Source organism: Ambystoma mexicanum, chromosome 6p (genome assembly GCF_040938575.1).
Source record: "Ambystoma mexicanum isolate Mex_15411 chromosome 6p, UKY_AmexF1_1, whole genome shotgun sequence".
Lineage (NCBI taxonomy): Eukaryota > Metazoa > Chordata > Amphibia > Caudata > Ambystomatidae > Ambystoma > Ambystoma mexicanum.
In genome coordinates, this window is record NC_090935.1 from 403,071,503 (window position 1) to 403,087,707 (window position 16,205).

At 45.8% G+C, this 16,205-nt stretch overlaps 1 protein-coding gene across 1 annotated transcript in view; it reads right to left on the bottom strand.

Annotated features, from left to right (window-relative positions):
- LOC138511484 (complement component C6-like) overlaps positions 1-16,205 on the bottom strand; it is a 913,779-nt gene that overhangs the window by 29,615 nt on the left and 867,959 nt on the right. The window contains exon 17 of the mRNA XM_069627199.1: positions 2,663-2,898. Within this exon, the coding sequence (XP_069483300.1) occupies positions 2,663-2,898 (236 nt within the window). The remainder of the gene's footprint in view (positions 1-2,662; positions 2,899-16,205) is intronic.

Below are 16,205 nucleotides of genomic sequence, written 5' to 3' on the forward strand. Positions count from 1 at the left end.
GTGTGAACACACCATTTACTTAGTTGTTCACCCCTACAGGTAATTGTCTAGTTCCTAGAGACTTGACCTACCATTATCAAACAGTCTGACTATTGGTGGTAAGCACCCCTCAATTCATTGATTTTGTGAGTTGTTCTAATGTATTAGATTTAAAGAACAGCACTAATGAAAGCTGTTTCTGCACTGTGTTTTAGGTGGCTTCACACAATATGCTTAAGGAATATATTTCCATTGATTGTTACCAAGAATATCTCAATCCCAGAAAGTGTCTCGCAGAAGGCTATCCTAATGTTGAGAAGATTTGTCCCCTGAAGAAGTTCTACCAATAGTGTGATTACACAGGGAGGACGAAACATGTTGGGCATATATGTACTGCATCTTAGAGCAGGCGTATCATTCACACATTGAATGTTATTGTGAGCTACATATCAGTAGCCCTGGCATTGTAAAACCTAAATAGGGTGACATTACCAAAAATTAAGACATGTCTTAACTGTAACCTTGCATGTTTGGTAGCAGATAGTTTTAAACTAAGGCTTTTCTTTTTAACTATTGTCTTTTTGAGTACTGTATGTATTTGTGTAATAATATTGCACAAGTTACTTGTATTGTTTGCACAAGTCACTTTGCAGCATAATCCTTTTGTACATTTATAAAAAAATATATTTTATCTACATGTGTTTTCATGACAATTGAATGCTAATAACACATTTTCTATACATTGTTGTTCTCTCTCTAGGGTCATTCGACTATGAAAAATTGATATTGAATATTAATAGGAGTATAACTATATGATCCTGTATCAGTCTGAAGTAGATATAAGCCTCAGAGACATTTGTGGGTCTTTTTTCATATGATTTTCTTAGTTCCAGGTACGACCCTCTCAACCTTTCTGCTGGCGTCTCTGTATAAATTTAAAACGTAATGTATACCTTCACTGTATCACTCTTAGTCTAGAAGATCAGTGCATTGAGGTTTAGTAACCTGAATTGCCCATTGGCACCCTTAGCCCTCCATAAAGCAGTCGCCAGAATAGATCTGCATGAGCATTAGCGATCACTTCTGACAGATGGTGTACTGGGCAAAACAATGGCATTTTTGAGCAGTGCCACTGACAAACTTCTCCATTGAGCATCACATATCTGCACACGCCTGGAATACTGAACCAACATCCTAATGTTATTGGCTACCCTTTGGAATATTTCCACAAGGCTTATATGTTTATTGGGGCCTCATCACAGTAGCCCTTAAATGCAGCGGTAATGCTATTACTGCCACTTTTAAGTGTCTACCCGATATCAAGTTGGGTGGCAAGCTATTACCACCAGCAATAATAGCGCCAAAACCCCCCATCGGGAACTACAGCCTTACCGCTACTTGTGACCCAGTTAAATTGCGCTGGACCGAGTGGCAGTAACGCTATTTGCGATGGCGGTATCCCGCCAGTATTACATCCGGCATACCGTTAAGGCCATGATGAGGCCCTTGGAATTAACCTAGTAAATGATAGCAGCATCCTGGCATGCAGAAGCGTCATTCTAATGAAATTTGCTGGCACTTAATGCATGATGAATATTACGACACATCTACAGTGATGGCCAGTCATTTCTCCTGGCATACGATCTTCAAAAGCAATTCAATGGCCATTGTTTTCTTCCAACAGGATACACTATATCACAAAGGCAATTGTTTCCTGTTGTCCAAATATTTGGCATCTAGCGGTTTTTAATGAAGTGCAATTTTATTACAGGTCAATAAAAGTTAGGTTACTAAAAAAATATTGCTCTGGTCATTGTGTCTAGCCCTAAAGAATTGCAACATTTCATCATTAGTTCTCCTTTGCAACTGCCGATGACTTTTTAGCAAACACATTTGTAAAATGCAGCCCTGGCTAGCCTAGTTGATGTGCTGACTTGCTTAGAGCGATGTGAGATCACGTATAAAATTGTTTTCAGGCCTGCTTTCTGATGCAAGCCCAGACATAGGTGACAACTAGATTACACACAGAGATGAGAAAGCAGATAGAATGTGTAAGTGAGACAGTGAGAGAGAAAAGCAGAGAGGCGATATAAAAATGACCTCAAGGTTACAGTGAAGTGAGGGGCGCACAAGCGTGAGTAGGATTTGTAGAGGAAGTGGATAAATGGTCGTGTCAAGGTTACTTTCAAAGGAAATAACTCTCTTACAGTTAAACAAAATCAGATTTGTCATACCTTTTATTAAACGTACTAAAATAATACACTTCAATGGTACAATTCAAGACATTGGGCCTCATTACAAGTTCAGCAGTGTGGGAATAAGTGCCAGTAATTCTGTTACCACCACTTTTCCTGCACCGGCAAATTATAATTGTTGGCAGATTTACTGCCAGTGGAATTCATATGTGTTAAATCTGCTGATTTTTGCAGGAAAAGTGGCAGATTCACCTCCAGCATGTTGCTAGTGTAAAAGCCTTCACTTTTAGCCTCATTACAAGTTTGGCAGTGTGGACACAAATTGGCAGTAATTCAGTTTACGGCCACTCTTCCTGCACCGACAAATTATAATTTTGGTGGATTTAACACAGGTGAAATAAGACTTATTTATACATAAAGAATAACCTTAACAATATTTTCAAACATATTTTAACTTGAAAAAGCAAAGTATGTTATAGGGGACATACCAGAACATTTCTCCCAGTCGTAGCAGAAGTCATAGCCACAGGGTTCCTTTTTTGTGCTGCGCGTTGAAAGGGCCGCTCTGTCAACAGCCCAGACCAAGTTAACATCTCCGCAGGGGCCAACACGCAGGAAGTGTAGGTTCTTCTCCAAGCACTTTTCAGCTAAGTATTCACAGCTTGATCTTGTAAAGTAATTTACAGAACCAGCATCAAAGACGCACACCTCCTCGGAATATGCACTTTCAAAAAAAAATATGCAAAAAAGTAAACTTTATTCACTCAAATCACAAACCAGCGCAATAAAAGCATTTCAAGTATGCCACGGATCAAGGCCGTGCCGCATATTTCCCATGGCTGCTGAATTGTTTAAAGTGTGTTTCGTAAACTCATGGCTCTTCATGCACCTCACACCCTCTGAGTTTGAACTTACTTTCATTGTTCAGATGTCTCTATCAAAAGGACGAAATGTTCCTAGCACATCTTTTCTTCTCTATTCTCTGTCCTTACTTTAAAATGTTGACAATTCTTTAATTGCATGTAGTAATCACAAATATATACTTCAAAACTAAATGATAATGACTTAAATACCATCATGTTGAGATGTATACAATTGGTTACTCTTGGGAGTATGCTTCATATCTTGAATATAATTAATAATCGGATCCATTTTATCAAAAACAAGGATGCATCCCTGAACTGTTTAACATACAACCAAAGGTCAAACAGAATCCCCCCGTAGAGGTCTGACCACTAGCCAAAAATAGATATGATATAGTTCATCAAAAAGTACTAGTCATGTGGCTAGAGTGAGCAGCAAATATTCTATTGCCCTTTCTGAATTCATCCACTAGAAGGCGTTGTTCTCCCCCCATTTTCATTGTTATCTTCCCCCTAATGTCTCCAGGGAAGAGCATGGAGTCTCAGGGATTTCCAGGATCATCAGCAGCTTTACACAGTAAATAATGAAAAGTGCACACAGTGGGCCTCATTCCGAGTATGGAGGTAGCCATGCCACTTTTAGCGGTATGGCTACCCCCATACGGGTATCGGGTTCCTTGAATGGGGAAATACCCGGCCATTCTGACCTTGGAGGGCCTGGTATTTCCCCATTCAAGGAACCCGGACCCGGTACATCCCCATTCCCATTCAGTCCCCATAGGGCTCAACTGGAATGGGGAGGATGCTAACAGTGGGCCTGTTAATGATGCGCCCGTTGTTAGCATGCTGGGCCGCTCGCGGGACCCGCTAAGGACGCCTGGTAGGCGGCCTTAGCGGGTCCCGCGAGCGGACCTCATAATGAGGCAGTAGGGGGTTAACGGCGCTTGCAGCTCTACCAGCGCCGTTAACCCCCTACCGCCAGGGTCGTAATGAGGCCCCATGTCTTTGTGTCTGGGACTCAGGCCCGGGGCAGAGCTCCCTATTTATTCAGCTGTAACGTGTGCCATTACCTGACAGTGGTGACGGTCGACGTCACAACAGTTGCCTGCTAATTGGAAACTAAAACTTGCTTTGTGACGTCTCACCGACTTTGTTTTCCAAAAATATCCAAACATCGTGGGCAGAAGAACAAACATACATTTGAATGGGTCAGAATTGTGTTTCTGGTATAAATAAATGAGCAGTCCCTTTTCCTCCTGCCCCCCAAATTATGGATATATTTTCTTATATTATAGCAGGCAAATGCTTAAGTGTATTTTTGGTGAATTTTTTTAATGTGGGAGGCGTGGGTGGTGGGGTTATCATAGAAAAGGAGGTGCGGCGCTCATGGCGTCATCCTCTCGGTTTTCCTTTCGCAAATGTGGACAGGTATGCTCTCACCATCCCGAATACTATTACTCTGAAGCCAAATTGCCCTTTCCCACGCAACCCTGCCACCAACTTTGTGCCCCCCGCCCCCTCCACTTCCTCTCAGCTTCACTGCGTGTCTTCGCTTCCATGTACTTTCTCGCACATGCAATATGCATGCACGATTTTGGAAATGTGCGAATAGAGACTTTGCACGCTTTGCCAAATGTGTCCTCGTTGCAACGTCAGCAACGAGCTACAGGGCTTTTGCTGAGCCACCTATTTGGGGCTGCATGCGTGAGCATGTGACCCACCCTAATAAATGTTCTGAATGGGCTTCCGCTCTGCAGTTGAAGCAGAGACCTGTGTCTGCGTGGTTATTTCCGCCACGTAAGGCGTTCTAACAATGGGCCTATGAGCCCGCCCTGCACGACAGGGCACCCACACATGGTGGGGGCCAGAGACCCCGGGCCCCAAAGATCTGGAGACAAGGGTCTGCGGCCCACCATGCTGCTTCCAGTGCCATTCCTGAAAAAAAGGAGAAGGGAGACATCGGTGGAGCCCTGAAGGGGGAGCCGGGCCATGCCCAGTGTAGCCTGGAAGCCACTGCTGGGGCATGGCCTTCGGCCCCCTGGAAACCACCTCAGCTTCGGCCATGCAGACCACCACAATCCACCCAGTGGGGGGGGGGCAAATAAGATGCACGCGGCTACAGTCGCACCCACATGAGGTGATGGCCGATGGTCAGAGCTCCTGCTGGGGAGCGAAGTAGCAGCCCGCCACGCCACCGAACAATGTGGGTCCACAATAAGAAATGCCAGAGAGAGGAGCAGGGTGAGGATCGTTGTCGCATTGCTGCAAGATCTCCCGCCTGGGGGAGCGAAAGCAGCGCCGTCACCACCAACATAAAAATACATTACAAACATAATAATAAATCTCCTTCCTGGGGGAGAGAAAGTGGCATGCTCACTACCAACAAGAAAAAAAAAAGAATCGCATACTTCCGCCTGGCAGAGTGAGAATGTGGCGTAATCGCCACCAACATGGATACAAAAAATCTCTTCTGCCAGTGGGAGAGAAAGCACCCTGTGCTGCAATCAAAAGAAAGAGAGAAGTAAACTCCTGCCTGGGGTAGTGCGAGCAGTGAGGGCAATCGCATGACTCTCCCTCCATGGAAGATGAGGTGCAGTGGCAAAAGCTGCTCATACCAGGAGGAGAAGCAGAGGAACAGTCTGCCTCTCTGCATGCTGTAGCGTGTACTTCTGCCTGGGGGAGATTAGTGGCCAATGCCACCACATGCTAGTTGCACTCCTGCATGGGGGAGAAATGTGGTGCATGCAACCACAGCAGATGAACTCCTGCCTAGGGGAGAGAAGCCGCCCATGCCGCCACACTGGTTCGCGCTCCTGCCTGTGAGAGAGAAGCGGCCTGTGCCACATTAGTTCGAGCTTCTGCCTGAGGGAGAGAAGTGGCTCTGCCACCAAAAGCAGTACTGGTCTCCCGCCTTGGGGAGACAGGCAGAGCGGCAAGAACTGCTGCTGCAATCAAGCAGAACGCGCCTGACTGGCGGAGATACACAGTGCCTGGATGTGCCTCTGCCTGGGGGAGAAGACAGTAGAGAGGCCTGCCCTCTGGACACTTGGTAAAGGCACTCCCGTCGGGGGGAGAGGTGCACTGTTTCAAGCAAGGGCGTTCCTGGCTGGGGGATAGGAGCACTGCCTCAAGCAGAGGCACTCCTGCCTGGAGGAGAGGTGCGCTCCCCAAAGGACACTTCTGCCTGGGGAAGAATGGCGCAGCAAGAGCAGACGTCGCAGTGTTTTCATGAAAGCCACAAGCTACAACCATGACCCTGCCTATCCAGGAGCAGGTCATGCAGAACGTCCCCAACACCATCAACGGGAGTAGAGCGGCGTGGCAGGAACCGCAGCTGCAGTGGTCGTATCCCGGAGCCCACTACAGTGACCTCCCAGCCGTGGCTCTTCCTGAAAGAGTGCTGGTGCAGACAGGCAAGAGGCATGAAGGGCAGCGTCAACTCCTTCCTGCGCAAGTCTGGCCATGGGGGGGGGCGTTGCCACCACGGTTTCAGCATGAAGAGAGAAGATGTGGTGGGCCCTTGCTGCCACCCTAATGCTTGGGGAAGAGCCCAGTCCTGAGGGGAACCTGGGCACTGCGCAGCCCTGATTGCTCCCCATGCCAACTCCTGTAGCAGGGAGACTCAACACTGTGGGACTGCTGCCACCACGGTAGCGAGAAATAATTCCCACCTGGGTAGGATGCTGGGCGCGGCCCTGCCCACTGCCATCAGCTGTTCATTACCTGGTGAGGGACTCAAGTAGAGTGTCCTCCCCTTGCCCCTGTCATCATGGGGGTAAGGGGGCCAAATGACTCCAGACTACTGTCTGCCGCAAGGTATAAGGACTACCCAGGCCCCGCTAGAATGTCCATCCTTGGCATCTGGAGTGAGGGGGGCATCCAAGACCTTCCACTATCTCCATAATGGCGGCCTGCATGCTCAGCCCAGAAGGGGCAGAGACTTGCTGGCGAGACAACAGCCGATGTGGCCCCCAGGTATATCCGGGCGTGGCTTTGTCGTCTAGTGAAATGTACTCCACCTTGCCTGAGCAGACAAAGTGGGACTGCACTGTCACCATCTGCCGATGTTTCCCCGGTATGCCTGGTGTGGCTTTTCCAGCCAGTGAGGTGATCTCCACTGTCTGGTGAACTGAGAAGGAGGGGCTACTCCCGTGACTGTCCTGCTGAGGTCTCCCCGGTGTCCCGGGTGCGGGTTTGCCGGCTAGTGGGGCGCTCCCTACTCTTTTGTTGGACTAATAAAGTTTTCAGTGATAGAGTTCCAAAGGTATGTTACACACCAATGTATAAATGTGTGTAAATGTATAATAGGACAACGAGGCATGTTTATAATGCGGTGATAACGCAAATGAGATACGCTTAAAGCTTAAAGTAGGCCTAGTATAACAGCATGTCATCAGTGTTGGCCAGAACTGCAAGTGGGTCAAGTAGATACCATCATCACTCATGAGATACAAAACTGCGCTGCCCAACCTCTGGTAGTGTACCCCTGTAGTGTGTACATTAGTGTGTCGAAAAAAGAATGTGTATAGTAGTGTTCCAAAATGACGCACAAGGTCAGTGTGAGTTTTACCAGCATTTGTAACATATGCTATTTGATGTTGGTGTGTGATTTGTTTGTTTTACCTTTGGCATAGGATGTTGCAATGTCAGCAACGAGCCACAGGGCTTGTGCTGGGTCACCTGTTTGTGAGTGCTTATTGTCGCCATGCACAGTTTTCTAACAATGCAGTAATCTGTAGTGACCGCCCCTCAATGAAAGAGAAGCAACATGATACTACATCCCCTCCTCAAACTTATGAAATGAGGAAATAATTTAGGTTTCAACACTGGGTGGTTCACATGATGAACAATTCATAATAAAAAAGGGCTCCTTACGCACACATTCTCTTAGCCTGCTAGCTTGTGTGGTGGCCATAGGCCCAGTAGAAGACAAACACATAACACATAACAACATGTGTATTCAAAGATTCAAAGTTTCAAAAGAATGCACCTGTAAACTTCTGGGAACAAAAGTAAGGTCAGAGAAAGCACTCAGATCTTCACAAGGTGGGTGCAGAAGGGCACAACTTTTTATTAGTTTGGAAACTAAATTGGACGATTCTAAACACTGAGAGTGGAGAAACTTCATATCTTAGAAAATAGAGCAATCTACGGCACTGCACGTGGCTAGCTGCTCAGGCTTTTAGAGGGTCTCTGCTTTCCAGACAGGAGGTACTGGCCAAATAAGCTTCAGCACCTCCCAGAACCGGCCCACTGGCATCTGAAGGAGCAGAGTAAACAGCTGCTTGGAGGCCAAAGTGGAGCTGCAAAAAGGGCCCGAGGAGCCATCCCTCTGAATTCAGGCCAGCACTATAGGTAGCACGAGGAAGAGAGGGATGGAAGGCAGGAGAAGGTATGACCAAGGAAGAGAAAGAACGTTAGTATCCCAAGACACTAGTTCCAGAAACCAATACCACCACGCCCATACACCCACCAGCACTCTCCCCACATGATGCTCCTAACACTGCACAAACACCCTACTCCTGCATTACCTCGTTCATGCATACCACCCCAGCACTATATGCGCGGCGTACACACACACACACACACACACACACACACACACACACACACTCACACAGTCTCTTTCTCCCTCTCTCTCTCTCCATAAACAGCAATGCAAGGACTACAAGCACATGGACACACACACCCACAAAAGCACTTCCTTAAGTTCAGGTCTACGCATACACACACCCAAATCCCCCTTCCCCCACACACACACCGCCCCAATGCTGCACACACCACCTACAGCTCTGTATGTTGACAGACACCCACCATACCTAACACTGCACTCATTGCTCTAGCCTGACACTCGTATAGAGCCACAATGGAAGTTGGTCTTGAAGTGCTGATATGCCATAGCAATACCTGACATCTGAGAATATCATGTCACTGCCGGACAAATGATAGTACTGCTTGGGCATATAATAGCAATAGCTGGTGAATGGTGGCATTACCTGGAGACATGATACCAATGCCTATTTATCATCCAAAGCTATTGGCGTTATCAATGTTTATTTTCTTCTACCTGCAACATGATTGTGGCTATTCTAGTACTGGAAATGGGAGTAACACGTTATCTTTACAGCCTCATTAATGATATTACGACAAAGCATGCCACTACGGTCCATGCCCCTGTGTACTTGTGGGATTTTAGTGAGCACCTTGCGGGAACCAATGGAAAGGAAGTTAATCAAGAAAACAGCTTTGGATGTCTGTCACCTTGATAATTAGCATCACGCCTCACTTAATAAATATTGTCCCTTTGGTTCCTCCTTGCCAGAGTATCTTTCAAATAAGGACCCGCTGACAGCATAAACCGCACGCATTTCCTTCTGTTAGTTTAAGAGTTGCTGTTAATGTGAAGGAAAAAGAAATTATAGAATTGCTATGGGTTCTTTTCTTTCAAATTATAGATGTGTATTTCTTGCATTTCTGCCCTGACAGATTGGTCACGTGTATCATTGTGGCCATTTTATTTTATTTATTTATTTTAGTATTTGTAGAGCACACTACAGCCCAGAGGCAACAAGGCGCTGTAAGGAGATTTAAAGAAGACTTGCTTGAGGGTTACAATAAGCGGCCCCAGAAGGTATACTTAGGTAGATTCAGTTACAGGGTTACATATGATATACAGTCCAATTACATAGTTACAGCAGGTATACAGTGAAAGTTACAGTTAGTTACTCATATTCTTTTCTAGGTAGCACGAGGCATAACAGAGAGTGTGCTAGGTGATATAATGGAGGTGCAGACCTAGACTGACGGGCTCTTTTAGACAAAGAGCTGGGTTTTTAAGGCCTTACGGAAGGCTGTGTGAGAATCAATTGATCTCATCTGAGCTGGGAGCTGAGCCATGTGTATGCTACAACAATCTTGCATTTATTGTTTTCAGGACAGTTGTGGTAAGTGTATTATTACTATCAGTTTCAAATGACTAAGTTGTGTTGTGTTAGATATGTGATATTGATCTAGTATAGTAGCCCTCAACACGTGCTGCAATGAACTCCACATGAGAATTAGTGTGCATTTAGTGTGTTAAGTCAATTAACCATTGCTATGTGTCACACAAACATGCTCCATGTGAAGCTAATTACAATCTAAAGCTAATAATGCCTAGCAACAAATACATGCACCTAAAAGCCTGCACCCAAGCCAACGCTGCACTTAAAGAGCTGGGTCATTCTGCCTTATCAACTTGCACCCTTACAGGCCCTATCATTGTGTGAGGAAAAATGACCAAATAGTTCATGCTTCTCTTTCATGTTTAATTTTTGTTTTGAATGATAATTAATATATTTGCCAATTCGAAGCATCTTGTTTTAATTTATTTTAATTTTATTTTTATGGTGCTATCGTTAAAAAAACGAAACCATCAGCACCAACACACATTGAAATTCAAACAATTTAAAAGGATACTTTACATTCATTTGTAAAACAATGAATTCTTCATTCTTAAATACTAAAATATATAATTCATGATTCATAATCACTTCCATGCAAAAACCCAAGTTCAAAAGGCACCAATCAACTGGTCGTAGCACTGTTGTTAATCAGCCTTAGAGCCACTTTCCAGAGATAAAAGGCTGCAGGCGTAAAATCAGTGACCTAGCACAATAGATATGATTCAAGAATTGATCAGATAAAACAAGCAATTCATGTTTTTTTATCCGGGGGAGTACCCCTTGTCATAAATAATCATAATAGGGCAGCTAGTGAGAACATGGCGAGAGGTTGCTCTGTCCAGGTTACATACCCTGCACACCCTTTCTTCATATGGGGTGCCCATCCACCTACCTAGATGTTCATTAGTGGGGAGGATATTGAATCTTAGATACGTTATAAAACACTTTAATTGCGGTTGGAGAGTTTGGTCAAGTAGGAGCATGGTTTATTTGGGGTAAAAACTCTGACCTGAATACAGAGAATACATGTTTCTTGTCGATAGCCTGGTCATACTCTTGTCAGCATCCCAGACAGCTGTTTTATTTTTAAATAATTGTAATCCCTTGGTGTAGTCCATCACCTCACTTGAGTTCATGCCAATAGAGGCCAAGTGATTTCTCACGGTGCCCTGCTGACTGGCCATAAAGGCATTGGGCAACAAGTGATAGAAGAATACCCGACCTAGCTGACAACATTGAGCACCAATGTTTACACCTAGCAATCAACCATGTAGATCTTAGTGACTGTACCCCCAAATCTAGTCTAAGGGCCTCCAGCGGCACTGACGGGGGAACGCTCAAGATAGACCTCAGGACTTATCCTGCCAGGATTTCCAACCAGGAGCTCTTGTCCTCAGACAGAAAAACTGCACCATATAGAATCCCTGGAATGATAGAGGAACAATAAATGGCAAGTTTACCTTCCAGGCTAGAGCCTCCATTCCTGCAAATACATGTCTGAAGCACCAACTACTTACTCATAATCTTTGGGTGGAAGAAGTAATGGAACAACCTATTATTAGGGTATGGATTAATAGGGAAACGCAGGTTTAGGTAGTTGCTCACGACTTCGATAGGTGAAGCATTAAGTCTCCAAATAAAACCAACACTTTTTTGATTCAGTCTTAGTGTGCATAGTTTTAGTTTTGCCTATAATAATAACTAGGTCATTTTGTTGGCATATAAAGTCAAGGCTATAATTGATTGCTGCAGCCCGATCGGTGTCAGATCCAATTAAATAGTGGCATCTGCTTAGCTTAGCCATGGGATGGATTCTCCACCAATAGAGGGAGGGAAATTACATGCATGACTGATGGCCTGCACCATATCACAATTTATTTTAATTTTTTTAAATTTTTTTAAATTTGTTTATTGGCATTTATCAGTCTTACATTTGCATGACACAAAATATGTTCATAAATAAAGGATAATAAGTGTTCCATATTAAAACATTAACAATTTAATATTTCAATTCAACTTTAACTGTCTCCAAGTGCTCCTCTCATTATGTCCGAGCAGACTGTCAGTTCAGGGGGGGGGGGTTAGGCAAGCCGGGGGGAAAGAGAGGGGGGCTTAAGTCTGTAAGGACCCAGTGAAGTTGAGGGTAGTTTCTCTCAGGGTTCTGTGATTTTGGTCGTAAAACTGTTTTCTCTAGATTTGTTCCAGTTCATGGGGGTTTATCATCTGAGGGGTGAAACAGGGATCCTGTAAATTCTTTCCACGCTGCTAGGGTCATGCTCGAGGTGTCCGTGGACCTGGCAACACTGTCTTCCCATGCCTTTGTTTCAGCTTGTACCCAGCGTTCCAATTCTCTGTACTATGCTTTTGATTGAGGACCTGAGGTTTTTTTTTCCAGGACATTGCAATTGTCCTTTTTGCCAATATGCACATAATGTCCATTCATTTGGCCAGGTGCTTAAATTTGGTCGGTCTGGGGTACATTCCCAGAAGGCATTCGTCTGGGATCCATTTGTACCTAGTCAACCCTGCCTTTTTGGCTGTCAGCTGTACGATGGTCCACAGGGACTGTGTTTCAGTGCATGACCAGAACATGTGAATCAAGGCCATGCTGTTCGTTCCGCACCAGGTGCAGTTAAAGTGTGGTGATTTATTGATTTTCGCCAGCTTGGATGGGGTTAAGTATGTTCAATGTAGCAGGTTCAATTGTATTTGTCAAAATCTATGGTTTCTGGAGACTGTTTTAGGGTGCGCTAGAGCCCTTTCCGTTTCTCCATCAGTTATTTCCCGACCCATGTCTATTTCCCATCTTCTTTTTAGATCGGCACTTCGTGGGTTAGGGGTGTCGCTCAGGTGGCCATAGATCTGGGACACTGGTATCCATCCCTCTCCCAGACTATACAGTAATCTGATCAGGGTGTTTGATTCTGGTTCCTCCGGCCATGTTTACCACTTGTTCCGTGCAGTAGTTAGTGTCTTTTGGTACCACAGGAACTGTCCCGTGTGGATAACAGCCTCCTCCTGTAGCACTTCAAATTCCTTCAAAATGCCATCAGCGTACAGATCTCCCCATGTATATATCCCTTTCTTTTCCCAGTGTCTGAGGTGTTGTAGATCCATGTCGGATCTGCATAGGTCCGAGATCATTGGTATGTCCGGGGAGTACTGGTGCTTTACGTAGGCGAGTGCCTCCACTCTGTGCCATACTTTTCGGCCTAGGGCAGCCAAGAAGGGGATGTTTTGCGTCAGGTGGCTGGGGGCCCAGATGAGTTCCCTCAAATGTATCGGGGAGACCAAGGGTTGTAGTAGGGGTGTCTCAGAAGTGGTGTCGTCTGCCAACCACTTGGTCACAAAACTGAGTTGTGCTGCCAAATAATATTTCTCAAAGTTTGGGAGTTGAATTCCTCCTTGGTTGTATGGTAGGACCAAGGTGGTAAGTGCTATCCTGCGTCTTCCTTTCCCCATAGGAAGTCACAGAGTATCCCTTCTAACAGGCGAAAAAAAGGAGCATTGATGTAGTAATGTACATTTTGGAACCCGAACAGGAATCTGGGGAGAACAATCATTTTAATTATTGAGGCTCTGCATTATGTGTATTCCCAGGTATTTGAACGAGTTGCCCTCCCACTGTATCCCCACTGAAGGGAGTTCTGCAATGCTCTTGCCCATGAGGCCCACCAGAGGGAAGAGGCAGGACTTTGCCCTGCAAAATTGTATGCCTGAGACCTTTGCAAAGTTATCTAAGATGTCTAGCATTGTGGACATGTTATTGTATGGGTCCCTGACATATAGTAGTACGTCGTCTGCATAAAATGAGATGATGTGGTCTACTCCTCCCAGACGTATCCCAGCGTTGAAGAATTGTTTTCAAAAATAGATGGCAATAGGTTCCAGTCCTAGTATATAAAGCATGGGGGATAGTGGGCATCCCTGCCTAGTGCCCCTACATATGTCCCAGGCCTCAGATATGTATTTTCTGGTTTTTACCCTAGCCCTGGGTTTAGTATAAAGTATCTTGATCCATCTAATGAACCCCGTGCCGAAGCCGAAACCCTCTAGAACCACTACCAGCCACTCCCAAAATATAGAATCAAACGCCTTAATGGCATCAAGGGATAGCAGCGCATATGCCTCCGTGCTAGCCTCAGTTTGGTTTATAACCTGTTGTAGCCTGCGTAAATTCATGGCTGTGTTCCAGCTTGGTATGAAGCCACACTGATCCATGTGCACAACCTCCCCTATGATTCTAGCCAACCTCTTTGCTAGTATCATTGTCAATATTTTCACATCGTAGTTAAGGATGGCTATCGGGCGGTAAGAGTCACATTTGTCGACTGGTTTGTTAGGCTTAATGATCGGGATCAGAAGGGTCTCCCTCATGCTGTCGGGCAATATCCCTCTTTCATATGCCTCTTGGAAAACCTCATGCAATAGGGGTGTTAGGGAGGTCTCGTAAACTTTATAGAACGGGTAGCCCATCGTTCCCAGGGGCCTTGCAGGTGGCCAGCAATTTAATAGCCTCTGTTTTTTCATCAGCTGTGATATCTGCATCTAGGACCTCAGTCTGCTCAGGGGTTAGTCTGGGGAGTCCTATTTCCTCCAGGGTATCTGTGATTTGATCTCGGGGAACCTGGTCCTTGTGGGAGTATAGGTGCTCATAAAAGCACTTGAAGGTGTCGTTTATGCCCTGTTGTGTTTGGAGTTTATTGCCTTTCGCGTCCTGTATCATGGTGATTGTGTGTCTGGGGTGTTCTTTCTTACATAGCCAGGCCAGCATTCTACTTGGCCTAGCAGCTTCTGTGTGCGCTCTATTAGACTTGGTAGTGTGGTCGAATTTAGCTAATCTATCCCAAGCCGATGTCTAAGCGCTTTGAGGTGGTCCTCTCTCTGGCAAGTGTTCACCGGGGTGGCCTCAAGTTGCACAATCTCTTGTTCCCACTGGTCTAATTCACCCTGCAGCTGTTTTCTAATGCCACCTGCTTTTGTTATGATTTCTCCCCTTATTGCAACTTTTAGGGCATCCCACATCGTGCACAGGTAGTCGACACTTCCAGTGTTTGCCTCTATAAAGTTGTCTATGAAGTTGTGCAGCTCCTCCCTGAATGCCAGGTCTCCCAGTGCGTCTGTCGGCATTCTCCACATAGGAATACGGGGCATAGGACCGGCGTGGTTTCATTCTATCAGAAGTGGCGAGTGGTCTGAGATGGTTCTCCCCAGGTGTAGTGCCCCATCTATTTGTGACAGGTGTTCTTTGCTTATGAAAATATAATATAATCTCATATGAATATCATGTGGGGAGGAGTAGTACGAGTATCCCCGTGTGTCGGGGTGCAGCTCTCTCCATGTGTCGGCAAGATCTAGTCTGTCTATTAATAGAGACAGGGCTACTGTTGCTGCCGAAGGACCTTTAGGGTGGGGCTGGGACCTATCAAGTTTCGGATCATGTACGCAGCTGAATTCCCCCCCACCCCCAGAAAAAGATGCAGTGCCTATGCGGTGCGATTTTGGCATACATAGAGTTCAGGTGTGCCGTAATGTTAGTATTGGGAAGGTAGGAATTCACTATACATACCTCTTCTTGTTCTAGCCGGCCCCACAATATTGCAAACCTGCCCTCAGGGTCTACTTCGGAATTAAGTAAATGGAATGGGAGCTGGGGATGGATCCAGGTGTATACTCCTCTGGCATATTTAGAGTAAGTGGTTCCAAAGCCTTGTCCTCCCAGTGTTCACCAAGTTTGGCCAGAGAGTCCGCCGTGCAGTGTGTCTCCTGTAACAGTGCTATTTGCACTCCCCTTCTGTGTAAGTAGGACTTGATTCTGTTCCGGCGCCTCACATTCCAAGTCATTCTTTTTATTCTCGTTGCCATGGTGGATTAATAGGATTTCCGCTACTTCAGTCCGGCAACCAACCACTTCTTCCGCTCGCCCACCCCCTTTTGGCTTCCACCCCCCTTGTCCCTCTTCCCCAGCCCCATCTGCTACACCTGTTGGAGACTTTTCAACTGGAGTAACTCCCATTGTATTGAATGGGGAAAACAAACAAAACAGCTCAAACTGACCCTAGCAGTTGCCTTCAATTTACAACGCTCAGGGGGTCCCGAGCCTTCCAGGCCACTCCTGGCCTTCCGTATCGGGTAGTGTGTAGGTGAACTGCCTACACAGTTTCCAGTGGGGTCGGTCGCTTTTCTTTCACTCATGTGGTCCTCCGAGCTCTCGTCCGATCTGG